General features: G+C 43.8%; 2 protein-coding genes and 1 long non-coding RNA gene across 9 annotated transcripts in view; 1 reads left to right on the top strand and 2 right to left on the bottom strand.

Moving 5' to 3' along the window:
• The first annotated feature begins 445 nt into the window (after nt 1-445).
• Nucleotides 446-10,410, top strand: FAM8A1 (family with sequence similarity 8 member A1). The gene is made up of 5 exons (XM_025917306.2): nt 446-1,279; nt 2,561-2,681; nt 4,299-4,422; nt 5,389-5,528; nt 6,965-10,410. The coding sequence occupies exons 1-5, from the start codon at nt 562-564 to the stop codon at nt 7,107-7,109; spliced, it is 1,248 nt and encodes a 415-aa protein (XP_025773091.1). The 5' UTR covers nt 446-561; the 3' UTR covers nt 7,110-10,410.
• LOC147580730 (uncharacterized) lies at nt 8,899-11,906 on the bottom strand. Its single transcript, XR_015251042.1, has 2 exons — nt 11,513-11,906; nt 8,899-11,298 (listed from the first exon to the last, which is right to left on the bottom strand). It is a non-coding gene; the product is annotated as an uncharacterized LOC147580730 (long non-coding RNA).
• A 983-nt stretch (nt 11,907-12,889) lies between these two features.
• Nucleotides 12,890-26,892, bottom strand: part of NUP153 (nucleoporin 153) — an 88,837-nt gene continuing 74,834 nt past the window's right edge. For 6 of the 7 annotated variants that reach the window (XM_086706181.1, XM_086706182.1, XM_086706183.1 and 3 more), the window contains 5 exons: nt 24,035-24,919; nt 20,488-20,844; nt 19,550-19,822; nt 14,517-14,685; nt 12,890-14,271 (listed from right to left, as the gene is read on the bottom strand). In XM_086706181.1, the coding sequence (XP_086562307.1) occupies nt 14,187-14,271; nt 14,517-14,685; nt 19,550-19,822; nt 20,488-20,844; nt 24,035-24,919 (1,769 nt within the window). In that variant the 3' untranslated portion in view covers nt 12,890-14,186. Of the gene's footprint in view, nt 14,272-14,516; nt 14,686-19,549; nt 19,823-20,487; nt 20,845-23,230; nt 23,653-24,034; nt 24,920-26,892 lie in introns of those variants that run through there. The other variant, XM_086706186.1, reaches the window with a different exon arrangement.

Here is a 26,892-nt window from a genome sequence, read left to right as displayed (position 1 = left end):
ATCCTCTTAAGGGCATATGTCTTTTGTCACTCCCTCGAGTACAAATGGCCAGCGACAAATTCACTGGAATGAATGCAGGCGGAAATAAGCAACAAGCCCAGGGCCTGGAGACCCAAACTGTCGCGGTTCGCTAATAGGGAGCTGGGACTGCTCTTGGAAATCTCTTCTTCCACCAGCAGTGTCTCCAGGGACAGCCTGAGTCCACTTCCCAGGGGATGATGTGGGGAAGCCACAGGCCTTAGGTTTCATGAAGAACGTGAAAGGTGGCGGGGGAGCGGGCAGCTCGAGCCCCACAACCGGCGAACCAAGGGCCCCCGGCGTCCGAGTCCCCCGACGTCCACCGCCCCCGCCAGGAGCACGCAGCCCCTCTTCCGCTCCGCCCCCCTCCGCCTGCCCCGCCCCGCGGCCGGCGACGCTGGGGGGGAGGCGGGGTTTCCGCTTCCGGTGGCGAATTGTTGACGCCTGCGGCTGCTGCGGTGGCGACCGGGCCGTTGGGGAGGGGCTAGTGGGGGAGGGAGACGGCGCAGTGACAGGACCGCCGAGGGTGCTGCTGAGGCGACGATGGCAGAGGGGCCGGAGGAAGCCCGAGGCCGCCCTCCCGGGCAGGACGACGGCGGAGGGGACCCCGAGCCCGTCCCTTCCCTGAGAGGCCCTCCTGCCGCCGCCGCCCCACGCCCCCGGGACGGGCCGCAGGCCGAACCACAGGCCCCGGGCCGGCCCCCAGCCCCGGGCCTCGCGCTAGCTGCGGCCGCCGCCGAGGAGTCGGAGCCGCCGCGCGAGCCCGGGAAGTGCGGGGAGGCGGCCCCCGGCTCCAGTGCGGGGCCGCAGGAGCCGGCAGGCCGCGAGGCGCCCGAGGCCGGCGCGCCGCGAGAGAGGCCGGCGCGGCTGAGCGCCCGCGAGTACTCCCGGCAGGTGCACGAGTGGCTGTGGCAGTCCTACTGCGGCTACCTCACCTGGCACAGCGGCCTGGCCGCCTTCCCCGCCTACTGCAGCTCCCAGCCGCCCCCGCCGAGCTACCCCTCGGGCGGAGGCGCCGCCGCCCCCCAGACCTCGGCGCCGCCGCCCCCCCAGCTGGGCTATTACAACCCCTTCTACTTCCTGAGCGCCGCGGCCGCCGGGCCCGACCCGGGGGTGGCCACCGGCGTCACCACCGCTGCTCCCGTCGCGGGCCTGGGACCCCGGGCCCCGCAAGGGCAGGGATCCGTCCGCTCAACCCCAGTGACCAGAGTGGGATCGGCCGCTCCTTCGCGAACCCCGAGCGAGACCGGGCGGCAAGCAGGTGAGTAGCGCGTCGGGAAGGTTGGGCGGAGCGAAGGGGTCTTACGGGAGCTCGCTGGTGGGGAGAGAGGGCACGCGTTTTACATCTGGAACTGGTGTTTCTCCACGTTCGTCAGCTGTCTTCTGCCCAGGCCTCAAATTCCCAAAGTGTGGCGCGAAGCTGCAGTTTGTTCTTCCTTTAGACCTGGCTCTCCGAATTGATTCCTTATTCCACGTGTAAGGACGTCTTTGCTCCTGAAACCGTGCCCTTGATCTCCACGACGTGGAGAGAGCCAAAGCTTAATTGTCAGATGGCAAACCCGTTTTGACGGCTGGTGGCGGTTGGAGGGTGCCGGTAGTGCTGGAAAAAATCCAGACGTGGATTTATTATGCATGACAGGATATATGATATATAATCTTTTCTATAATGTGTAATTTATATAATTATATATTACCTATATGAAGAACAGTGGGGCCGACGGATATAAAAGATTTACATAAATATAAGTGGAATTATGAACCTTTGGGACCTAGCTGAATGATCTTGTATATTGTCTGTTTACTTCTCTATGGGAATTAGAATGTTTTGCATTAGTTACGCGGCTTAGTTTATTATTTAGACTTTTTGTTTACTTTATTCAGCCACAGATACAAGGGACAAAAACTAGTTTTTCTGAATTTGATCCCGCTCAGAATTTGAGATGTCAGATTGATAATCATTGGATTTATTACATAGAAAGCAAGACAAAGTGAATAGGGGGTAAAATGAGGAACACGGGTATTTACTTTCTAGTAATCGTCTATACTTAACCTTGGTTTTTACAAAAAATGTTTAATTTGGGGGCGCCTGGGTGGCCCAGTCAGTTAGCTTCCAACTCGATCTCAGCCTGAGTTCAATCCCCCCAACCCCTCTTTGGGATCAGCCTTGGGTATGAAGCCTACTTAAAAAAAAAAAAAAAAAAAGTTTAATTTTGTGACCTAGGCTTGTGATCACCTGGATTCTCATTCGAGTCCCTAGTGAAATGTATTGAGTACCTTAAATAATTAAATTTATCTGTGAAATCATTTTTTAAACATTAAGAGGATGAAAGCAAACTTTTAAACTGTTCAGTAAATAGTGGAATAGAGTTGCTGTAAAAACATGTACTATTCATGTAGGCAATGCCAATAATTGTCGCAAGGTTTTAATTAGCAAGTTGTACCTTGACTTTATGTTCTCTGATTTATTACTTAGCTTGGGTTCCAAGGCCTATGTGAAATAAGTAGTTTTATTACTAACTTTTTTTTTTTTTTTAATTTACAGGCAGAGAGTATGTTATTCCATCCTTGGCCCACAGATTTATGGCAGAAATGGTGGATTTCTTTATTCTGTTCTTTATAAAAGCAACGATTGTCTTAAGTATTATGCACCTCAGTGGAATAAAGTAAGTTAAGGCTATTTGCAGAAAGGTTTTAATGTCTACTGCATAGAGATCTTGTTTTCTGAGGTTCTGTTCACAGCTGCAAGTCACTAAATGGACAGTCTGTGTGCCAGTGTCATGGTTTCTCTAATAGGGAAATCTCTTTGTCATATTTTTTTCTTGGTAGTTTTAAGAAATAACTACAAAAGAGAGAAAAACATTTAATAAATTCTGAAAGATCTGGGACTCTCACCTATTAAAAGTTAGGTAAAGGTTTTGATTTTTTCTTTTTTTTTTTTTTTAATTCAGCCCCTCTTACTATCCTGTTCAGAGTAAAGACAAAGGCATAAAGAGCTTTTGGTAAATCAACTGTTGATTATAAGTTAGATGGCATTTCCAAATGGGATTGCATTTTATACTATCAGGCATGTCCCACGTGAACACAGTGGGCCATCTATTTGAGTAACCTCCTCTCCTATTAATGAGCATATAGCACTTATCACTTGCTAAGCACTTTATACATGCTAAGTAAGCAGGTAGAAATAATATGGATTCTTTAATCTTAAAACCACTATGAGATGTAGAGTTTAATAGCCTTGTTTTTATATATTGAAGTTTGGGTTTATAAGAAGTTAAGCCCAGGATTTATCATTGCAAAGTTAAGAAGTGATAGTGTCAAGATGCAAACCCTTGTGGTCATGTTTTAGAGCCCTTGCTGGGAACCTGAGTGTTACTGAGATTCCTCCCTGTCCCTCCCAGGGACACATCCAGTCAGGTACCAGCTCCCTTCTTTTCAGGCTCTTGAAGAGCCTTCAACTCAGACAATTTCCTCTTGACTGACAGACGGTGCTTCATCATCACTGCTTCTCCCTAGTCTAGTTATTGTCGTCACTTTTCTAGATCATAGCAAAAGTCTTCTAATTGGTACCTTAGTCCCCCAACTCCTGTTTTATCTCAATCCAGTCTCTGATATAAACCAAAGAGATCATAAATTCTGATTCTTCCCCTCTCTACCTTAAAACCTTTCTTACTGCCATCAGGATAAAGTCTAGTCTTCATATGGCTTAACAGATGCTCTCATTTTTCAATCACTTGTTTTATACTTAATATTTGAGCTATACCCAAGTGCTTACAGCTTCCATCACAGTCTCATTCAAAGGCTCTCTCTCTCTGGCTAGTCCCTCTCTCTGAAACTTCCCCCTTCTTAGTCTGGCTAACTTCTCTTCATCCTCCAGATCTCAGCTCAAATGTCATTTCTGGGAAGGCTTCACTCACCGTGGTAAATGTTCTTGGTATGCATTTCCATACTGCCCTATGGGTCTACGTAATAGCCCTCATCCCACTTTATTCTTAGCTAATTAATTGTTCTGCTTTGTCTAGTAGGTAAGAGTCTCCTTGAAAGCAGAGACCAAGTTGAGTTCCCTCACCATTATGTCCCCAGGGCTAGTACAGTGCCTGCTCACAATAGTGCTGTTTATTTGTTGAACAGACTAATGAATGTTTTGTGAAACTAAACGGGTGGAAACCTAAGATTAGTTTAGAATTTCAGTTCAAGTTTGTGACTTACACTAATGGAAAAAATATCAGTGCAGTTGTGCTGGTGACTAAGTCTTTATAACCCCAAACTATTATTTTATTCAGGGATATCTCTAAGTTTGCTATGCATTATATAATAGAAGAAATAGATGAAGACACATCAATGGAAGACTTGCAGAAAATGATGATTGTGGCTCTTATATACAGATTATTAGTTTGTTTCTATGAGGTAAGCTACTGACTCAGCAAATGTTAACATTTAACAATCTTTTTTTTTTTTTTAATTTTTTAACATTTATTATTGAGAGACAGAGAGACACAGAGCATGAGCAGGGGAGGGGCAGAGAGGGGGAGACACAGAATCCGAAATAGGCTCCAGGCTCCGAGCTCAGCACAGAGCCCAACATGGGGCTCGAACTCACAAACTGCGAGATCATAACCTGAACCGAAGTCGGTCTCCCAACCAACTGAGCCACCCATGTGCCCCTAACAATCTAATTTAAATTATCACCCCAATACAAAAAGAAATGGGAATTTACAGTTATTCATATTTTTGTCAAATGTCTCTGTTTAAAAATGTTTTCCAAATGTTCTCGAATGTAGATAAAATACGTGGGGCACCTTGGGTGGCTCAGTTGGTTAAGCGTCCGACTTTGGCTCAGGCCATGATCTCACGGTCTGTGAGTTCAAGCCCCACGTCGGGCTGTGTGCTGACAGCTCAGAGCCTGGAGCCTGCTTTGGATTCTGTGTCTCCCTGTCTCTCTGCCCCTCCCCTGCTCACGCTCTGTCTCTTGTCTGTCTCAAAAATAAATAAACATCAAAAAAATTAAAAGATAAAAAAATACAGCTCCCTGAGTGGAGATGTTTTACAATTTCTTTGTAACATATTTCAGTCTTGTGGTCCAAAAATATACTTGTAAATTGGTTGTGGAACTTGAAATGTATTTTTCCATAGAAACAACTTGCTAAAAAAAAAAGGGTGGGGGGGGGGCTACAGAGAAATCTTACAGTACACATCTTGTGGCATGGAGGGGTTGAGAGACCAGAAGAAATGCATTACAAGGGTAACCTCTGAGTATTCTAGGAAATTCTTTCAACTTGAAAATTGTTTTAAAGGAATAACATGACAGAAAAACTTAACCTTTGAAACTGGTAGCGTTGACCTAGTAAATTAAAATTATCCTTCTTTCCTTAGATAATCTGCATTTGGGGAGCAGGCGGAGCCACCCCCGGGAAGTTCCTGCTGGGGCTTCGAGTTGTGACGTGTGATACATCAGTGCTTATTGCACCGAGTCGGGTTTTAGTGATTCCTTCCTCAAATGTTAGCATTACAACGTAAGTTCTTCTCTTAGCTTAATTTACTTATGAAAATAACAAATTTTGAGCGTAGTATCCGATATTCGTAAGTTCTACCATTTGATACAGTATTTTTAGCATTTTTAGTTGGTAATTTTTCTTCATGGCGTGTAACAGACATTGTTAGATTTAAAATGGAAAAGTTTGAGTTTTTCAATTGTTATATGATTATAGACCACTCTTCAGTGTAGAATTTCAAGATAGTCATTTTATGAACTATCAGCCACCATAATGAGAGGGTCTGGGTGGTGGTGGTCTGTGTATCAGTGCTCTGTATCTAGTTTGATTATTCTCTAATAAATCTGTGGTTATCGGGCCAGTTACTGATCCGCCTTTAGCCTCTATCAGTAATCCTGTCCATCCCGTCCTGAACAGGCAGCAGGAGTTTGGACAGAGATGCACGTGTGTGTCCAGCTCCTGCTCTAAGTGACAGCGTGTAACTCTTGGTAGTACTCACGGCTAGCTGTTGGTGTCTGTCTCTGTGAGGAGGTTCAAACAGTGCTACCACAAGTTCTAGAGAGTTAATTAAGGGGCTGTCAGTTGAGCAAAACAGGATACTGGCTGGAATTGCTGCCCAAGTGATTCAGAACTGGGTTGTTAGATAAAGAAATATGAGAGACTCTGGAAGCCTTGATTTTGCTAATATCTCCAAAATTTCCTTACAGTTTTGTGATTATAATCCTGGTTGCTACTTTTAATGAGTCAATAATGGCTGCTTATTGAGCACCTCTTCTGTAACAGGCATTGTTAAAAACACTGAATATGTATTAATAAGACAGGTACCATAGGTACTATTATTCCCTTTTTACAGAAATGAAACACAAGTGACTGATAGAAACAATTTAGTCTGGATTCAGAGCCCACACCCTCAGCCACTGTGCTTTTTCTATAGCCTTTCAGAAATCTAGCACTAGTAGGATAAGTTTCCACTCTGAGCTGTGGTTGAAAGCTTTTTTTTTTTTTTAAGCTTTCTTTAATCACAGCATCCCACAAAGAAAGAATACCCAGTAATTTAAAATGTGAGTGCTTCATAGAAGGTGGAAAATGGGACTGCATTTTGTATATTAGTTTAGAAGGAACTAAACACAAATGACTGTAGAAAAGGTAAGTAAAGGGAATAGATATTTGTCTACAAAATATCAGAGAAAATACTGTAACCTTTAGTTCACCTTCTACAAGACCTGTTTATTACTGCTTTTCATGTGACAGTTCTGAATCTTTTTATGTTGATGATGTCTTTAGAACAAGCCCAGATGGTCTTACTAGAGTATAATGCTACTTGAAAGTAACTCGTATCAAAGATAAAAAACTGTCAAGACTTTGTATGTTTTATGTATTTTGAACTTGATAGGATACTATTAATCTCCGCGTGGTTGGTATATAATTTGTCTGATTTTTTTGCCTTAATTTTTTAGGTCCACTATACGAGCTTTGATCAAGAACTTTTCTATTGCTTCTTTTTTCCCTGCTTTCATCACACTGCTGTTTTTTCAGCATAATCGAACAGCCTATGACATTGTAGCAGGAACCATTGTGGTAAAGAGAAATGGGGTCAGATGATGCCCCAAAAGAGCCCTGAATTCCATACTCTCCGGAATGATGACAAGACTAAATTATGTATCAAGGCCATCAGTATCCCTGGGTTACACTAATTGATGATTTAGAAATTAAAGCAGTCGCTCCAGTGTGATGCAGGTGACTATTCTGAAAGTATTGATATTACTTGAATGCCAAAGAACTTTTCCAGAAGAAAAATCTGTTAAATTTAAATGTTAAAAATTTTTAGATTGAAAAGAAGGCAAGTGATTTTATAATCAACAATGGACAATATATACTTTCTTAAGATCTAAGGCATTAGAATTTGCTGAAAGCATTTTCAGCTCTGAAATCTCCAGATGAAACTTAAAAAATTTTGGTTTATCCCAGAATGATGGAAAAGTCCAGTTGTGTTTTGTAAACACATTAACTCATATTTTAGTCAACACTTCTTGGGGCAATTGTTGTCTTTGCTTTTGGGGAGGGGGGTGGGGACACAAATTTGATAACCCGCTTATCTCCCACTCTGGGAGGAAGTGAGTCAGCTGCAAGAGAGAGGGGCAAAGGAGGCAGGCCTAGGTTCCCTTACTGACGTTCTCAGATCTGTACTGCAATGCACTGTGGGAATGATGCCACTTTACAAGTATCGTTACTGTTCTAACATGTATTTGGGGCAAGTTTTGCATGATGATGAAAAAGTATTAAGTCATTTTGCTGTATTACTGATTTTTTTAAAAGAAAAGGTAAGTTAGTGATTGCTTTTGGTGGGGGGAGGGGGGGTCCTAAATTTTCACCATAAATTAAAATTACAATTCATGTGCAAGTGTTTTTAGTGCCCTAAATCAAACTATATGTGGGGGGAAATTATTCGTCAAATTGTTGCATATTTACTGTAAAACAACATTCCCAGTATGTGTGCAGCATGAAGAAAGTGTTAGTGCTTTTCAGTGTTCTAATAGAACTTCTGTTTCTATAAGGATATTTACACACTAGGTAGTTTCCTTTTATATTTTATATAGTTCTAGGACTTTTGAAACCTCAAGGAGTTAAATAATCATAGTATTTCATGGTAAAATACTAGGTAGCCTATTAAATATTAGCGATTTTCCCATTATGAACTATTCTAAAACAAGGACAGGTATTTCCAGACATTTTTCTAAGTTCTTTGGGCCAAAACCTCACTTTGGGGCTGCCAGGGATGGTGTCTTGAGGGAAATGTTAAGTAACAGTTTGTGTATTGCCATTTTAATTTATTCTTCTACTGAGGCAAAGCTTAGTGTTTTAAGTATGTGTGCATGTTTTGTTAGATGGCCCTGTTAGCTGTGTTGAGAGAATACCTGAAAAAGTTTTATTTCTTAGGCGTTTTCTCCAACCCTGATACTATTTTCCCAAAAAACACTAACCTCTGTTGGACACTTCATAATTAGATTGCTTAAAAATCTTGACTTTTTTTTTGGTCTTTGATAGCGAATGAAAGACAGGTATATTATCACTGTATCAGTTTTTAAAGTGGGTTTTTCCTTTAAAACTGAAAGTATTCACATTTGATGTCTATAGAAACCTTAACAGTGTCCTTATTAATACCTTTTTATCATAAAATTTCATAAGCCATGTTTTTCAAAATAATTTTACATTAAATTCAACACCACAGAAAGCCTGTCCGTTAAGTGCGTCCAGGTACTCGACAAATCATTCACTTGTTGCCCCTGGGAAGATATTTAGCTTGACGGCCCTTCAGGGTAAGTGTTACCCAAACGTACCACTCAGTAGTGTACTACATTAGCATTGGTGGATACACTATTTTTGCCACTGATGGGGGAGATCCAGTTGCAATGTCCTTCAGCCATGTAGCTCTGGAGAGCTTTATAATTTCCTCTCAGAAAATTGGAAGGTTCACCGTCTAGGCTATTTCAATGTATACAAACAAAAGCAAGTCATGTCACCCAGTTTAACTTCTTAAAAAATTGCATATTTTCTGTATCTGAGTTATTCAGAATCATATCTATGTAGGTTCATTTAGGTCCATCTTAGGGTTCAAGTTACATAGCCCGATAAAATAAAAGTATTCCTGCTTTGCCTTTACAACAAATTGCAAGGCTGTTTGTATTTCTGAATGCACTTAGGAAAGAAAAGATATTTGATGCCCAGATCATTGGGAAAAAATGACAAAAAATGGGGAAGGAGGGAGAGTTCTTTTCTCTTCGGGTTGTGGTGGGGGGGAGGGGGGGTGGGAAGCCTCCCATCTTTTCAAAAACACTTTTCTATTTGATGTATTTCATTTATAGAAAATTTCTGCATCAGAGTATAATTCTCATGCCGAAGCTCTAGCCTAAAAAGGCAAAAAGATAGTTGTTTTCAAAGAATGTTTACAAACATTATTCATCACTTTTACAAGATAATAAGGGAACAAAAATCAAAAGTAAGCAGAGTAAAAGAACACTATTGCAGTGAAAGTGCCCTAATGAAAACCACAGAATAGGCAGTTAACGCAGGCATCTAGAAAAATCTCAGTACCTACTAAAAGTAGCTAGAGTGGTAGTGCACCGTAAGAGAAGTCTGACTTGAGTGTTCACGCGGGCCGAGGTGAGGAAACCCGAGGATGACAAGCCTCGCTCTTTTTGACTCATCTGTGACCATAAAACTAAAGCCAACACTTTTTTGGATAGAAAGCCTTCAAAGTATCGCCCAGCTGATACCTGTGTAGCACTGGTTCAGAAGTGACTTAAACATTTACCTTCCGATTTTACCCAGATATTTAGGATTTAAAAAAAAATGGTTGAGGGCCCCTTTGTCTAAATTATAAAATTAAGGCCTAGTGTCCATCGTTTCAAATGACAGGAAGAGTGGTTTTTAGCTGCATTAAAAGGATTTGTTCCCTTATGGGACTTGTTTGGGTGTTTTACTTATGCATAAGTGTTTCCAGCAAAGGAAGACAAAAAAGGGAGTTTACTTGCTACTCGGGAGGAGGGCTTTCTGAGAGGAGGGGTAGGACGTTTTCATTCTACACTTACCCTGTTCAAAGCTGTGGTTCCTTTGGAGGAATATGCCAACAGCAGTGTTCGTAAAACCTGACCAGTGTCATTTCACGTACTTGCCATTGCCCGGCCTCCATCCCAGAGGCCAGAATCTTTTATAAGAAGTGCTTGCCTGGGTGACGTTCCTCCTCTCCAGCTGTGTGTCTATTTTCTTGCAGTTCATTATAGTAGGACTTGACCCACAAACAGTATCTGATGGCCTGCCTATAAGTAAAATTCAGCATTCTATTTTTAATAATTTGTATGCCACCGATTTGTATCCTTTGTCTCAATAAATACTTGATCACCGATGCTTTCGTTTTTTGACTGTTGAGATTTGCTCTAGAATTTCCTGCTCACGGAGACCTTGCTCAGCTTTTCCAGCGTTCTCTGCCTTCAGGAGAATGGCAGTCAGCTAGAGTGCTTTCAGAAAGATCTAGCAACAAGCCATCCACCCTTAGGGGTTGTACAGTCCTGTAGCAAAAGTCACTCAAAAGTTCCCCAGAGATGACTAAGCTTCATGTTAAGCCAGTCCTGTCCTTTCCTTAAAGTGGTTAACCATCCCGCATTATACAAGATACTAAGAACGCATTTTACACCCAAAGAACCGGAAGTTCAAAGTCTCATAGGTGGTGAACGACCGCGCTGGGCAATTTAAACCTAGTTCTGATCTTACAAGCATTTCCTGTTGTAACACATCTAGAGGAGGACAGGATACAAAACAGGTCCCCAAGAAGAACAAAGCTGAGAAACCTAAATGGAGCTAAAACGGCCTGGTCTGAGCTCTGCAGACCGTGTTGATCTGAGCCCAGGCGCACACTACACATTGTGGAACTACAGGGAACTTTTAAAGCAAGCTTTACAAGCTGCCCCGTGTTATTCGTAAATTCAGCTGGTGTGTGTCACTAGACCCAGTACACAGCCATTTCCTCAACCTGACTATACCAAATGTGCAGTTTCCACTAAACACACAGGCTCGTAACCTTCGTACAGCTTTCAGGGAGTTTCACTTTAAATAGGCCCCGGAAACAAGTCACGGAGACGAAAAGGACAGCGTAACAAGTCAGTACTGCTGGAATAACGTACGGTGACCGACGGTGACTGCACTGAACTGTGGGGAGCACGGAGAGACTCCTGCTGTACGCCTGAAACGAATATGGTAGGTCAACAAGAGTTAAAAATAAATTTTAAAAATAAACCTCCTGGGGCGCCTGGGTGGCGCAGTTAAGCGTCCGACTTCAGCCAGGTCACGATCTCGCGGTCTGTGAGTTCGAGCCCCGCGTCGGGCTCTGGGCTGATGGCTCAGAGCCTGGAGCCTGTTTCCGATTCTGTGTCTCCCCCTCTCTCTGCCCCTCCCCCGTTCATGCTCTGTCTCTCTCTGTCCCAAAAATAAACGTTGAAAAAAAAATAAACCTCCTATAATTAGGATTTTATCATTTGAAATTCAAGTGTTAGACTACTTTATAGCCTGGTTACAAATTTTTAAAATTCGTCCCAACACTTCAGGAGCGCCTTGGTGGCTCAGTCAGTTGAGCGACGGACTCTGGCTCGGGTCATGATTTCACGGTTCGTGCGTTCGAGCCCTACGTCGGCTCTATCAGCACAGAGCCCACTTCAGATCCTCTGTCCCCCTCCCACACACGCTCTCTCTCAAAAATAAACATTAAAAAATAATAGTTATTCCAACACTTCAATTTCAAATAACAAAATCCTAATTACGTAAACAATTGCAGGAGAGAATTTATAACAGATGTGAACAAAGGCGGCTAGCTTGAAGAGATTTCCCAGTTGTTTACATCATACTGTTTCTTAAGGCCCCAAATCCTGAATTACTGAAAATCACCCGGCACCCAAAGTGGCAGGCCTGGACCTCCTGCATCTGGAGTCCTCCAGCCAGAGAAGGGGGTTTTCTTCCTGTGCTATTTCCCCTTCTCCCAACCAACCGCCCTCAGTTTTCACTTGTGTATAGAACACGTAACACAGAGACCCGCCACCGAGAGCGGGTCTGCAGCCGGAGCCGGTCCGGGCGGGAGACCTCGCCGAGCAGGGGACAGACAGGCTTGAGGCTAGAGCTGCTTTCGCGAGCGCCCCTAGGGCTCCCCCGTGCAGCCCGAGAAGAGCCGCAGTCGAGATGCAAAGTACAAGCGCCACACGCCGAACACATTTCTACAGACTTCAGTTTGGGCGCCGGAAGATTTCCTTCTTCAACCGCCTTAAGTAGGATTTTCAGTCACTTCTACTAAATATTTCTAGCACATTTCTTATGAGAATTTCCCACAGTAGAAAGCCTAATGTCCCCATTCGTACAGGCCTAGAGAATGGCTAACATGAATGAGCCCGCAATTTAGTTCGGCATCAACATCCGAGCATTAAGACTGGATTTCCAGGACTCATCACCATTTGCCCCCAGACAGGCCCGTGTCAAATGTGTGTTACTAATAAAGTGAGAATTAGAAAATGTCTACCCCCAAACCAGCATCTGACGATGGCCTAAGAGGTTTTCAAGACGACAAACATCCTACGCCAAAATTGGAAACACATATAAAAAAGCTTGTGAACATTTTCAAGTTCTGAATTGGCAAATGGTATCCCAGCAGCTCTTTTTGACAGACCACCGAAGAGACCTAGTCAGAAAGAAAAAAAAAAAAAAACTGCTAACATAATCCACACGAATTCCACACGACAGAACCACTCAAGTTTTTGCAGGCTGCTCTGGGCACGTGTCTCCAAAAGCTCAATCGATAAACGGCTGTCTGGTCACCTCTCAAGGAAGATACAAATACAAACAGAAATGGTCACGTGTGTTTATTTTCAACTTTTAAAAAGGTATGTCAATTTATATGCAAAGTAGGCGTGATTCCTAGCACCAGACAAAAAGCAGGGTACCTTCTACATGTTTTACGTTCGGACACTTCCCCGCTTCACTTAGGAGATGTCCAAGTCACTTAAATGGATTCTTTGGAATTTCTCTGACCGTGGCGAACCTTTATACAAAGGTTCCCTTCCGTTAACACCGGTACCTTCATTTTAAGTTAACACTAGAACGAAAAATATTTCATAATTTTTTATTGATGGCATTTATCCCATGGTTTAACATGTTAATTATACTGTAATAAACATGGCTTTAATATTAAACTTTTCCTTATTATCCAAAGTCACCACAGTCCATTTCAGTAAATATAAAAATATATGCTTAATACTTTGTACAATACTGGTTTTTGGTCCAAACAAAACTGGATCAGAAAAGCCAATAAATTCACTTTAAGAATCCCCAATTTTTTTTTTAAAGATTTCCAAATGGATTTAGGCAACTTTGAATAATGGGATTTACATAATAAAATCTGAGACGAGACTAAACAAAGAACAAATTTTCTAACACAAAATTAAAATTTCAAGTTCACAGATTTATGTTATGCCAAAAAAGTACAGAAACAAAATTGTATTTACACAAGTTTCATAATAAAATAATGAAAAAGGCAAGACAGGTGAGAGGAGAATGAAAATATAGAAATAGCAGAGAATTATTAAATGGAGAATGAACTAGATCTAGTAAGTCCTTAGCACGGACCATCCTTTCATCAGGCTTCCTCTATCGGAAAATCTTAGTGCACGAGACACCCGACTCACTCCACACATACACCAGCACAAACTCGGCAGAGAAATCACTCACTTCAACACTCTCTAATCTACACGGGGGTCCTCCGATATAATTACAACGTCAGTGCGTTCCATAAACGCGTGTCAACGCACGCGGTGGTGCAGACACAGGGGTTCTTTACAAAGCCATTCGCGGAGCGGGCTCCCTCCCTGGGCCCGGCCAGCCTGCGCCGGGCCAGGGACCAATGCGCCGGGTCAGAGTTTCGCTGAAGAATCAGTCACCGATCTAGCTATGATTTGTTTTAAAACGGGAGTGGGAGAGGTGAGGGCAGGGCTTCTGTAAAGAAAGAAAACAAGGAGGAAAACCCCCAAATTAAAGAAGTCTTGAGGCGGATCTGACGTCAGATAACCCAGCACACAGGACGATCCAGTATCTGGAAAGCGGGCACCGGCTGCTGTGGAAGTGTTGCGCACAACACCAAAGTGACCTTTATTTCTTGCGCCTGACGGCAGTCTTTATCTTGCGCCCAGAGACTGAAGTTCCAGAAGACGAGAACATATTTTTCCCGTTTGACCTGGGGAAAACAAAAACTTCATTATGTGACAAAGTGCGCGGACAAAACCTCAGAATCCTACTACTCAGGGCTCCCAGTGACTGGGGGGGGAGGGGGGGGACGACATACTGGTAAACATACTTTGTTATGTCGCTGTCACACACACACGCACGCACACACAGGCACAGACACGTGCTGGAGCGCACACGCAAGCACGCACGCACGCAGGCGCACGCACGCAGCCCCAAGGGGCCAGGCCCTCTTACCCCACGGTGAAGGCCGCCGCCGGATGGCTGAAAGGAAAGCCCCCGGAGCCCGAGGGCTGGGCCGCGGCCGCAGGAGCGCTGGGGTTCGCACCGAACGTGAACACTCCCGACGGGTTGTTGTTCGTGAAGTTGAAGTTCGTGGTGCTGCTGCCGAACTGGAAAACTGAAGCTACAATAGTTAAAGCAGAAAAACGTCATTAAGGTGAAAATGCTAGTGGTTCTAGTAAGGACTCCGACCCGGCCACGCGCAGCGCGGGAGGGGTTGAGCTCCCTTACTTACATTCGCTTAATAGGAAGGAAACTAGAAGGAAGTGTTTTTTCCAATGACGCACGCTACGGACTCACACGCCCCCTGACAAGTGACCCGACTTCCCTATGACCAAGGAGGAAAGGGTAGAAGAGACTTCTGGACAAAGACAGTAGAATCGACATTTAGCGCCAATTTCTTCACAAATTCACAGATGATGCTAAAATAACAGGAACGGGGTTTTTAGCAAGATGAGGGAGGAGACGCCAGAAGGCGGACTGGAGCCAAGCATTGAGCTAGCGGCGGGTGCCCACGGGAGCAACTCCTCGGACACGAAACACACCCACGGGCCGGGCGCCAGACGGCCGAGGAAGGGAGGCCGCGGGTGGGCTACAACAGGGAAGGCGGGAGATCATCCGTGTGGGCAGCAGACGCCCAGATCTGTCCCGCCCCGGTACAAACAAGAGGCCATTCTCCAGCCCAGCAAGTCTCTGGAGAGGTCTCTGGCCAGGGGTCAGGATGTATCACACAGAAAGGCAAGGACACCCTACAAAAACCAGAAGGAGTAAAAGCAGGGTGAAGGCCGAGAGCTGCGGCCTTGCCCTGCGCCCCCCCCAACCCTGGCCACGGGGAGTACATGTGCCCTCCAGGCAGGAGACTGAATAATCTCTGGGGATTCCAGACCTGCTGACACTAACATCCAGGTCTTCCCAAGTAAACAGGCCAGTCAGATAAACCTACAAGGAAATTCAAGATCTACAAGCCTATCCAAACACAAAGAATTATCAAGTGGTACTTAGGTATCCTACACTAATTAAATTTTGAGTTGAATGGGAACAGGTATTTGCAAACCACATATCTGATAAGAAGCAAGTATCCAGAATATCAAGAACGCCTACAACTCAACGGTCAAAAAACACAAATAACCTGATTTAAAAATGGACAAAAAGCAGGGCGCCTGGGTGGCTCAGTTGGTTAAGCATCCGACTCGTGATTTCAGCTCGGGTCATGATCTCAGGGTTTCGTGAGATTGAGTCCCATGTCAGGCTCTGTGCTGACAGTGTGGAACCTGCTTGGGATTCTCTCTCTCTCCCTCTCTCTGCCCCCTCCCTGCTTGTGCTCTCTCTCTCTCAAAATAAATAAACATTAAAAAAACATAGACAAAAACTTGAGCAGACATCTCTAAAGATGATACACAAATAGCCAGCAGGCAAACAAACATTAACATCACTCAACATCACTCATCATCAGGAAAAAGCAAATCAAAACCACAGTAAGGTGTCACCTCACACCTGTTAGGATGGCTGTCGGCACCAAAAACACAAGAGACAACAAGAGCTGGTGAGCATGTGAAGAAAAGGAACCCTGTGCCCTGATGCGGCCACTGTGGAAAAGTATGGAAGTTCCTCAAGAAATTAAACGTAGAAATACCATATAATCCAGCAATCCCATTCTGGGTATTTATCCAAAAGATTTGGAATCAGAATCTTGAGGAGATACTTGGACTCCGGGGTTCACTGTGGCATTATTTACAATAGCCAACATGTGGAAGCCCCCTAACTGTCCACTGATACATGAATAGAGTTAAACAATGTACATTACATACAATGGTTATTCATCCTTTAAAGAAAAAAAAAAAAAAAAGAGTATCTTACAATATGCAAAACATGGACTCTGGAGGACATTATGCTAAGTGAAATAAGCCAGTCACAGAAGGACAAGTTCTGCCTGATTTCATTTCTATGAGGTATCTAAAACAGCCAAACCATAGAAGCAGAGAGAGGGATGGTGACTGCTGGGAGACCAAGAGGTAACAATTTTGGAACAAAATCGGAAGGATATAAAGAGGCATCCACACAACAAAAAAGAACACTTGGAATTAAAAAGTAATACTAGCGGAAGTAAAATCTCAACAGAAGGAGGAATAAAAGATAAGTGTTAATAAGAATTAAAAAGTAATACTAGCGGAAGTAAAATCTCAACAGAAGGAGGAATAAAAGATAAGTGGAAGAAATCTTCCCAGAAAGCGCAGAAAGGACAAAAAGAACAGAAGTTAAAGAAGAGTGAGGCACAAAAATTTCCCAAGAAACAATTCAAGAAAATTCCCAAGAATGAAAGTTCACAAAAGGACAGACTAAATTCCTTACACAATCAGTGGGACAGGCCAAGGAATGGCTTTTTCTTTTTTAAATCTTTTATTTATTTTTGAGAGAGAGAGAGACAAGTGAGAGCAGGGGAGGAACAGAGAGAGAGGGAGACACAGAATCCGAAGCAGGCTCCAGGCTGTCGGCACAGAGCCCAATGCGGGGCTCGAACCCACGAACCGTGAGATCCTGACCTGAGCCAAAGTTGGACGCTTAACCGACTGAGACAAACAGGCGCTCCGGAACAGCTTCTTGATAAGTCAGAACACTGGAGGCAAAAGAAAAGATTCTAATGAGATTTCAGAAAGAAGAAATGGTCAAAGAGCAGAGATGAAGAAAGAATTCAAGAGTAACTCTGAGACAGCCAGAAAGTCCATAATGGAGAGATGCCTTCAAAACTATGGAAATTATGTCCAATCTAAATCTGTACTCAACTGAAATCTTACCAAACACAGGGGCATAATGAAAATACTTCCAGAAATGTAAGGTCTCAAAACTTTCTTCCTTGAGGACTTCAAAAATCACTGGAAGAGCTGCTCTATTAAAACAAAGAAATAAGACAACACTGACATCATCCAGCAAAGAGATTCTTTTGAGAGGAAGGGTTCCAGAATCTCCAAGAGAAAGGTAAAAAGAGGTGCCGAGACCACAGTTCAACAGTGGGCCTAGAAAGGAGCAGATCAGAAGATTCTGTGGGAGGATTCTGGTGGGAGGAGCAGATAAGTTTCTCTCAGGTACTAAACAGCACACAGCCAATGTATTTGAAAATACTGAGAAGTGATCTAGATGAACAGGAGGAGAGCCAAAGTTGTAACTACTGACAGGTACAAAGACATCAACACAGACGGGGATCATTCGTGCTGTAGAAAACAAAACACTGTAGAGAGAAGAATAGCAAAGTATATATCACACAGTCTGCACACTCGGGCCACTGATTCAAGCACACAGTGGTCCACACATCAGGAGGACTGAGGGAACTGTCACCTGTGTGAAAGAAAGCTAAACTCTCCAACGCCTCACAGTGAGAAGAATCAACTAATCCCAATTAAAATGGGTAATACGTGTCATAGAAGTTCCGCTACCTGTACTACTGACCAAGTATTAATATCTGGAATACATTAATAATTCCTACAAAATAAGCAAAAGCAAAACAATGGAAATGAAAAACAGCCACAAAAATTAAAAAAAAAAAAAACCTTATAAAAACAATTCACAAAAAATGAAATCAAGTAGAATCCAGACATGAGAATCCTCATACAAGACAGCAGGATGTGAATGTGAACAATCTGCCAGGCCAAGCTCGTGTTATGCTGTAACGTAGAAGATACGCACACGCACCTCGGAATCCAGCGGCCCCTTTCCCGGTATGTACTCTAGAGAAACATGCACGTGCACCCCGCAGCGTGGGCACGGCACGAGCAGAACGGCATGTCCTCACAGCTAAAAACAGCGGTACATGGATAAATCGCGGTATGTTCATAGACTGATTTACTCTACAGCAATGAAAATGAACGAACTATATGTAATAACATGGATGTGCTTTACAAATAAAGCAAAAGACACAAGAAGCAAAACACTGAATACAGTAAGATTCCATATATATACATATATATATACATATATATATATACACAGTTAAAAATAAGCCAAAATGGTATCTTGTAGAGATTCACGTATCAGTAGTTCACTTTAAAAAACCCCAGGAAAGTGATGATCATAAAGGCCAGGACCCATCAGAGCAAGGAAAGAGGCGTGTGATCAAAAAGGGAGACCGGGGGCGCCTGGATGGCGCAGTCGGTTAAGCGTCCGACTTCAGCCAGGTCACGATCTCGCGGTCCGTGAGTTCGAGCCCCGCGTCGGGCTCTGGGCTGATGGCTCGGAGCCTGGAGCCTGTTTCCGATTCTGTGTCTCCCTCTCTCTCTGCCCCTCCCCCGTTCATGCTCTGTCTCTCTCTGTCCCAAAAATAAATAAATGTTGAAAAAAAAAAATTTAAAAAAAAAAAAAAAAAAAAAAGGGAGACCGGAGGGGCTCCTGGGCGGCGGGCTACACAAGTGTTTTGCTACAACATCACACTGTTCATTTATGTTTCAGGTTTTTCTACGTGAAGTTGTATTTCACAGTGAGAAAAAGACACATCGTGCAATTCTGAGGAAACACATCATAGTACAATGTGATTAGCCAGATTGAAAACAATGCACTTGTTTACATATTGCCAGTCAAGTGTCATCCAACAGAAAGTTCCTGGGACAACGGGGCTGTCCGGTCCCAGGAGAGCACTGCACTTGGGGGCGTAACCTCCCACAACGAGGACTAGAAAATATAGCTGGAATCTAGGCTGGAGTGCTCCCAAATTCAGATGGGGAGAAATGGGACTGAATGAATGTCCAATCTACATCAAAGAGTAAGAAATGACTACATTTTAATCACATACATGAATACCTTCAAGCGCTTACTTTTAACAGTATGAAGTTGAGAATGTTGTTTATATCGTAAGTCCAAACACATACTTCTCTATTCTGCCAAGTATAAGATGTTTAAAAAACTAAGACACATACGTGGCTTCAAAATTCAGAAACCATATTCTATTGGGAGCCACCAGCACCTGGGTACGGATGCAAACTATGTGAACAGCACACACTTACTAGAACTAGGAGCTGCTGCAGAGCCAAATGCAGACTGACTAGGCTGTTGTCCAAACACAGGAGGCTGGCTGCTGCTTGACACTGTCCCAAAAGTGGGTGGCGTGGGCTGAGAAGTGGCAGAAAACAATGCTGCGGAAGATGACAGGGCTCCGAAGCCTGAGGGATTCGGCTGGCTGGCACCTTGACTCTGTCCAAACGTCGGGGTTTGGTTAACACCAAATGCTGGACTGGCAGACGGTGCTGAAGGTCCAGTGCCAAACACGAAGGAGGATCCTAGAGACCCAGAGAAACAGTCACGTCACCTAACAGCTACAACCAGATAATCCTTAAGAAAGGTCTAAAAATTTAGCTGCAAACCGCGAGCCTCTCTTTTCACTTTACCTTGCTGAACAAGTCCCATCAGGGCCAGTTTTCAATAATAATGAAGAATACAATCCTATTATTTAGTAAAGCCATATAGAATTCATATAAACAAAAATTATTAGCCAAGAGTCCCCACCTTCACAGCCAAATTTTTTTAGGTAAAGGGATCCATCCAAGAAGATAACTGATTTTCACCACATATTCAACGCACTGCAGAAATCAGCTAATGTCGTCATCATGTATATATACGTAATGCAGACCTACGTCTAATGAAATAGGCCCCAGTGTCTGGTTACTTAACAACCTAACATTTCAAAAAGAACACTTGGAAAATCTAAAGATTACACTCTCGTTGAGATCAGAAAAATCCCTCCTAAGAGTTAATTCTATTAAACCGAACACAGACTGCACGGGATTCCACGCAGTGAACGGCTGCCACACCCGTAACCTTAGGGGGCAGGCGACCTAACTGCACCCGGGCTGTTCTGTAAAAACCCGCGACAGGTTACTTGCTAAGAGCAGACAGGATGAAACAATCCAACTACAACCTGTTTTTCTTTTGTAAATAAATGTACCTGCAGAGCTGCATGTGGTGGTAGCTCCAAAATTGAAACCAGAGGTTACAGGATTACTACCACCGGCCCCTGGACCGAAGACGAACGGGGTGACCGCTGAGCCCGCGCTGGACGTGGCTGCAGGTTTGCTCTCCTGAGAAAACAGCAGAGACTGAGAAGTACTGGCCTCCGCAGAGTTCCCGAAAGCAGAGCTGCTCACAGGGTTGCTGGCCTGTCCAAACACGAAGGCAGCCACCGGCGCACCGGAGGACGCAGTGGAGCTACCGAATATGCCCCCGGCTGCCGAAGTGGCCGGTGCACTTGAATTAGAAGAATTGTTGTTCAAGAAACTGAACACTGGTTTTGCTGCACCTGGATCTGTAAGACAGAAATAAAGATGCAAACAAAAATCTTTAAGAACAAGGAATCACAGAAAGCATTCTTCCCTTGCCTACGGTCCACAAATTCACTAGAAAACAGAAACAGTAACTTTTTTATACAAATTCATTCAGCAAATGCACACACTATATTAAATTATGATGTAAGCAAATACATCGATCTTCCCTTTTACGGCTTCTGAAGTTTGTCTTACAGAAGAAGGCAAGCCCTCAGCATTCAGATTAATAAGAATAAAAATATCCCTTAAATTCAACACATCCAACTGAAGACTACGGGTAACAGCTCGGATAGTGGGAGACAGCTGTGCTCTTGACTTTGCAATTTATGTTAGCAAAATTATCATTTCTCCAACCAGCAGTCAATTCTCTCTGCAGCATTTACTGACCAGCGCGTCCTTCACTCGCTAATTTGTGACTCCACCTTTACGACACGCTAAATTTCTAAGTATGTGCGCATTTGTTTCCTCTATAGCTACTGTTACTAGACTGTTTTAATTATTGTAGCTTTATAGTCTGGTTTGATAGTAAACCTGTTTGTGTGCCTGCCCTTCTCCCCAAAATTTCTTGTGCATTTTCCCTTCCATGTGAATTTCAAAATTACCTTAGCTTGTCACGCTCCACAAAAATTCCTCTACAAACGGAAATTAAGGGGGTGCCTGGGTGGCTCAGTCGGTTAAGCAACCGACTTCAGCTCAGGTCTCGATCTCGCGGTTTGTGAGTTCGAGCCCCGCGTCAGACTCTGTGCTGACAGCTCAGAGCCTGGAGCTGCTTTGGATTCTGCGTCTCCCTCTCTCTCTGCCCCTCCCCTGCTCACGTTCTGTCTCTGTCTCTCAACAACAAATAAACGTTAAGAAAAAGAAACGGAAATTAAGGCTTCCAGTTATGGAATGAGCAAGTCACCGGGATAAAAGGGAGCGTGCAGGGAAGACAGTCTCCGGCACTGTAACAGTGTTGTGTGGTCACAGATGGCAGTTACATTTGTGGTGAGCACAGCAAATGCACAGCGCTGGGGCATCCCTGAGTTGTACACTCGAAACTAAAGTAATGCTGTGTGTCAACTACACTTCAACTAAACACAAAAAACCAAATTATCTTGGGGGAGCTGGGCAGGAGACTATTCTCACTCAGGAACAGGTATTAATAAATAGGTCTTTTCTGTTCTTTTAATTATTTAGCCTGTTACAAGTTCTGTTGCTGTTATAAAACACAAATTAAAGATGTTAGAAAATACAAGTGACATTTGTCCAACTATTTATTGCTGATTCAGAGGAAAGCTACTGGTTTTTATATGGTGATCCTGAAACCACCCACTTTACTGAAGACATTTTTTTCAACTGTTCCAATACTGTCTACTGGACAGGGCTGGCCATAATATGAAACGGGCATTAGTATGATTTACAGACAATGGAACAAGTTGGTTCACTTTCAAGTTGGTTAATGAGAGGTTAAGAGTGTCTATTTCAATGGAAAGAGTATAGTAACACCATAATTATATCCGATTAGACCTGATCTTATTTTTATTCCTTTCCAAATCATATATAATTTAGTTTTTATTTTTTTGGAGAGTGTTTTGAATTTCCAAACAGACAATAGACACAAACTGCTCACACCTACTCACTGAATTCCATTCTCCCCGCACCACCCCCCCCCACCCCGGTCAGGTTAATTTTTCATCTTGCTCCCAATATATTATTCAGAAGTGTTCATGGGTGTTCAATTCTTTTTTGTTTGCCTGAAAACATCTCTATTTTGCCCTCACGTTCGACCAAATTTGGCTGGATATAAAATTGTAGGATCAAGACCATTTTCTTTTTTAACATTTATTTATTGTTGAGAGACAGAGCACAAGCAGGGGAGGGGCAGAGAGGGAGACACAGAATCCGAAGCAGGCTCCAGGCTCTGAGCTGTCAGCAAAGCCCAACGTGGGGCTCAAAATCACGAAATGCGAGATGACCTGAGCCGAAGTCGGATGCTTAACCGACTGAGCCACCCAGGTACCCAAGACCATTTTCACGGGGCACCTGGGTGGCTCAGTCGGTTGAGCGTCCGACTGTTGATCTCAGCTCAGGTCATGGTCCCATGGTTGTGAGATCAAGCCTTGCACTGGGCTCTGGGCTGGGCATGGAACCTGCTTAAGATTCTCTCTCTCCCTCTCTCTCTGCCCCTCCCCTGCTTGTGCTCGCACTAGCACGTGCTCTCTCTCTAGAAAATAAAAAGACCGTTTTCACTTTGAGGACAGTGCTCCACTGTTTTAAGCATATGATGTTACAAATTAGAAGTGTGATGCTAACCTGATACTTGTTTATTTGTGGCAAACAGCTTTCCTCTCTTAGAGAGCATTCAGGATTTTGGCTTTGGTGTCCTGTAATTTCACTGGTCTTTGCCAGTGAGTGGGCCATTTCCATTTTTAAGGCCAGGGTCTTGCTCTACAGGGAGGAAATACTCTTCCGTCACTGCTTTGCTCTCTCCTCTGCCCTGTCCTCTTCTTCTAAGCACTCTTCTTGCAATGGCCTGAGAACCAGCTGGACTCCATTCTCTCTACACTTCGGCATGGGCTCTGGGAAATCCCAGTTCACCAATCTATCATCTGTGTTTCTTCTGCTGCTCAGCCCACAGAACGATTTTATTTCACCAAGCACGTTTTTAAGTTTTAAAAAAATGCTACTTCATTTTCTCTTCAGGATTTTAGTTTTCATAATCGCCTCTGTTTCAGAGATTAACTCTATTTGTGGTCTATGCTCCTTGGACGCCTGATGATGGCTGGGTAACTCTATTTGTGAACGAACGCCTGCACAGAGAGATTTAGTTAGAAAATATTTCATGAGCTGACAAAAGAAGGCCTACTTTCCGGAGCGGTATGCCAATTCTGATTGTCAAAGCTCAAACAGAAGGGAGAAACATGGACAGATGGGAAATGCTGTGGGCTCTCCATCAGCGGTGTATTTCTCAGAATCAGATCTGCAGGTGACAGCATTGCATCATAAGGGTTTGGAGCAGTGAACACTGCAAATCCTAGGCTCCTTCCCAGAGAGTCTTTATTGGTCTCTCTCAACTATGTCCAGTGTAAACCATTCCCTGACCTGCTGCATTTGTCCAGATACCAGAGGTGCCTTGTAAAAAAAAAAAAAAAAAAAAAAAAAAAAAAGGAAAGAAAAGTGTTTAATACTTACCAGTCGTGGTATTGGTTTGAGACCCAAATGCGAACGCGGCCTTCGTAGGCTGTTCCGGTTCCTTCTCAGATGGTTTTGCCACACTGAAACTAAAGGTGGCCTTTGCAGAACTCTCATCTTTGGTTTGCTCTGAATTCCCAAAGGAAAACACTGGCTGACACTTCGGCTCCTCACTGTCCGCTTTCTTCCCAAACACCAGAGAAGTAGAAGTGACCGGCTCTTGCTGTTTCTCTTCTGTCCTTCCCAAAACGAACAAAGAGGCAGACGGCACGGGGGCAGGCTCCGTGCCACCAAAAGTGAACCCTCCCTTGGTGGCGGGCGTGTCTTCTTTGTTTGCTTCTGACGTCTTCCCTGTGAACGGAGCCACCGAAACGCTCTTGGCTCCTATGGCTCCAAAGCTGAAGCTGCTCTTGTTCTCAGCGGTCACCCCAGTGACGGCAGCAGCAGGTGCCGGGTTAATGACACCTGTACCAAAACTAAAGCCTGTAGATGAAGATTTAGGGAGCTCCTCTTTCTTCTCTTGCTGCCCAAGATTAGACACCCCAAACTGAAACGGAGCTAACGATGCCGTATTGCTTAAACCCGAAGAGAGTCCGAACTTAAAACCATTATCGTTCTTGTTGTCCTTTTTAGCTTCTTCAGGCTTGGACTCGGACGAAACTCCAAACTTAAAATCTCCTATTGGTTTTGAAAATTTAAAGCCTTCACTCATGGAGTTTGGAGACTCAGAATCTGAAGACACACCTATTTTGAAGCCTCCCTGCTCTCCAAATTTAAAATCTCCAGTGCTTGTTAAAGTCTGAGAAGGCCCAGAAGACGATGACGGGAGACCAAATTTGAAGGATGAGGCAGCTGGGTTTGGAGACGGGGAAGACGTGCCAAAGCCTTCAAAATATAAAAGACACCGAATTAATGCTATCCTCTCAAACAAGATGTACACCTGAAACAGAAAGAGAGACACAGGAATAACTTCGAAAAGGCCTATGGTGAAGAGTGAGGAAGTGGCAGTGAACGCCAACTAGTTGCCCAGTACTCAGCGTACGAATCACACCTCAATCCCCACAACCACACTGACATGCCACTTATCACCTGGGACACTGGCAGAGATCACATAAATTTGGTAAGACAGTAATGGCAAGGGGTCTAGGAAAAAGAGACACTTTATAGATTACAGGTGGATGTGTAAAATAGCATGAAATTTGTGGAAGGCAACTGTCAATATTTACCAAAATTTCCAAACACATGTATCCTCTGACCCAGCAATTCTAGGGCTACGTCCTTTTTTTTTTTTTTTTTAATTTTATTTATTCATTTACTTCCTTAAGAAAGGCAGACAGCCACACGCGGCACCTCATCTGGATGTGCCTGGAGTCTTGGAAGCTTGACTACCCTACATTCTGCAGGGAGCTCTCCTGGAGAGCTTGTCTGGAGGTTCTAGGAGGGGAGTGCAGCTACTTCTACACTTCTGCCTGAGCAACAGTCAGTCCCCCTCTGTCATGCAAGGTCATCCTCTTGGGCCCAGTGCACAGCTTCGGGAGGGAACCCACATGGAGCCGTGAGGGAGGAAGGGGACACCAGCCTAGCCAGCCACATGGGCCAAATCAACCCTGGAGATCACTCGGAGTGACAGATGTCACAGCCAGATGACCCTCACATCCTAAGTCTTTATTATTTTTTTTATAGAATAAAATTGGTTTCCATACAATATCCAGTGCTCATCCCAACAGGTGCCCTCCTCAGTGCCCATCACCCACTTTCCCCTCTCCCCCAGCTCCCATCAACCCTCACTTTGTTCTCAGTATTTAAGAATCTCTTATGGTTTGCCTCCCTATCTGTAACTTCCCCCCCCTTTCCCTCCCCCATGGTCTTCTGTTAAATAAGTCTTTATTTTAAAGAAACTCAAAGAAACATAAAATGCCATATGCAATCCCAGCAGCTATAAATGAAGAATAAAGAACAAAGGTGTGTCCAAGCTAATCTGTGATAAAAATCAAGGGGGCAGAAAGGCAGTATGATCTACATTTTCTAAAACAGACAGAAATAAAAATATATAGAATTTCTATATATAGAATTTGCTTATCATGTGCATAAATAAACTATGGAAAAGTTGTAAGGAACTAACCACAGTTATTACTGTTGGTAGGGGAGGAAGGATGGAAAATGAACCAATGGGGACAAGAGATAAACTTTTCTCTGTGAATCCTGTCGTAACTGGAGTTTGAAATCTTGTAAATGGGCTACTAATCAAAAATTTTTAAAAAGACTTCAGCATCAAAGAACCAGAAGAACTGCATAAGCAGAAGCTCACACTATATTGACAAGATCAAAGTCTTGGTTTCATAATGCTTTTTTGTAGCTGAGTAAACTAGAAACGCAGTACTTGACTGATGAGCTCAAAACAGATACAATTCGTGTGCCAAGATATTTACCCCTCATTCTGCTTACCCACGTATAAATAAGACCAATGACAGCCAAACTTTACAAGCCCTCAGACCTGCAGACCTTCCCCTCTTTAATGATGATACATTCCCTTCTTTTGCTAAGAAACGTAACTGAAAATTATCAGAATCTCCGAAGAGAGCGGCCTATCCACAAGGTCTCTAAATACCTTAAGCGATACTTCTTTAGACAGGAAGTTAAAAATGAAGGTGAAGACAACTCATTATCACCTCTGCCTCAAAGGGACAGATTTAAAGGGAAGCTGATTACTGTGCTGCAGGTAGAGAACATGGGAAAAGGACCACGAGGTTAACGACCTCAAGTGGGCTGGAAAGTAGGGATCTTCTACCACACCCAAATGCAGTGTTTTTCAAACCAGTTGTGACTCACTGTCGTGCAATTTTATGGGTTATAACCAG

The sequence above is a fragment of the Puma concolor genome, chromosome B2 (genome assembly GCF_028749965.1).
Source record: "Puma concolor isolate L17-30 chromosome B2, mPumCon1.1.hap2, whole genome shotgun sequence".
NCBI classification, from domain to species: domain Eukaryota; kingdom Metazoa; phylum Chordata; class Mammalia; order Carnivora; family Felidae; genus Puma; species Puma concolor.
This window is presented reverse-complemented; position numbering and strand designations above follow the sequence as displayed.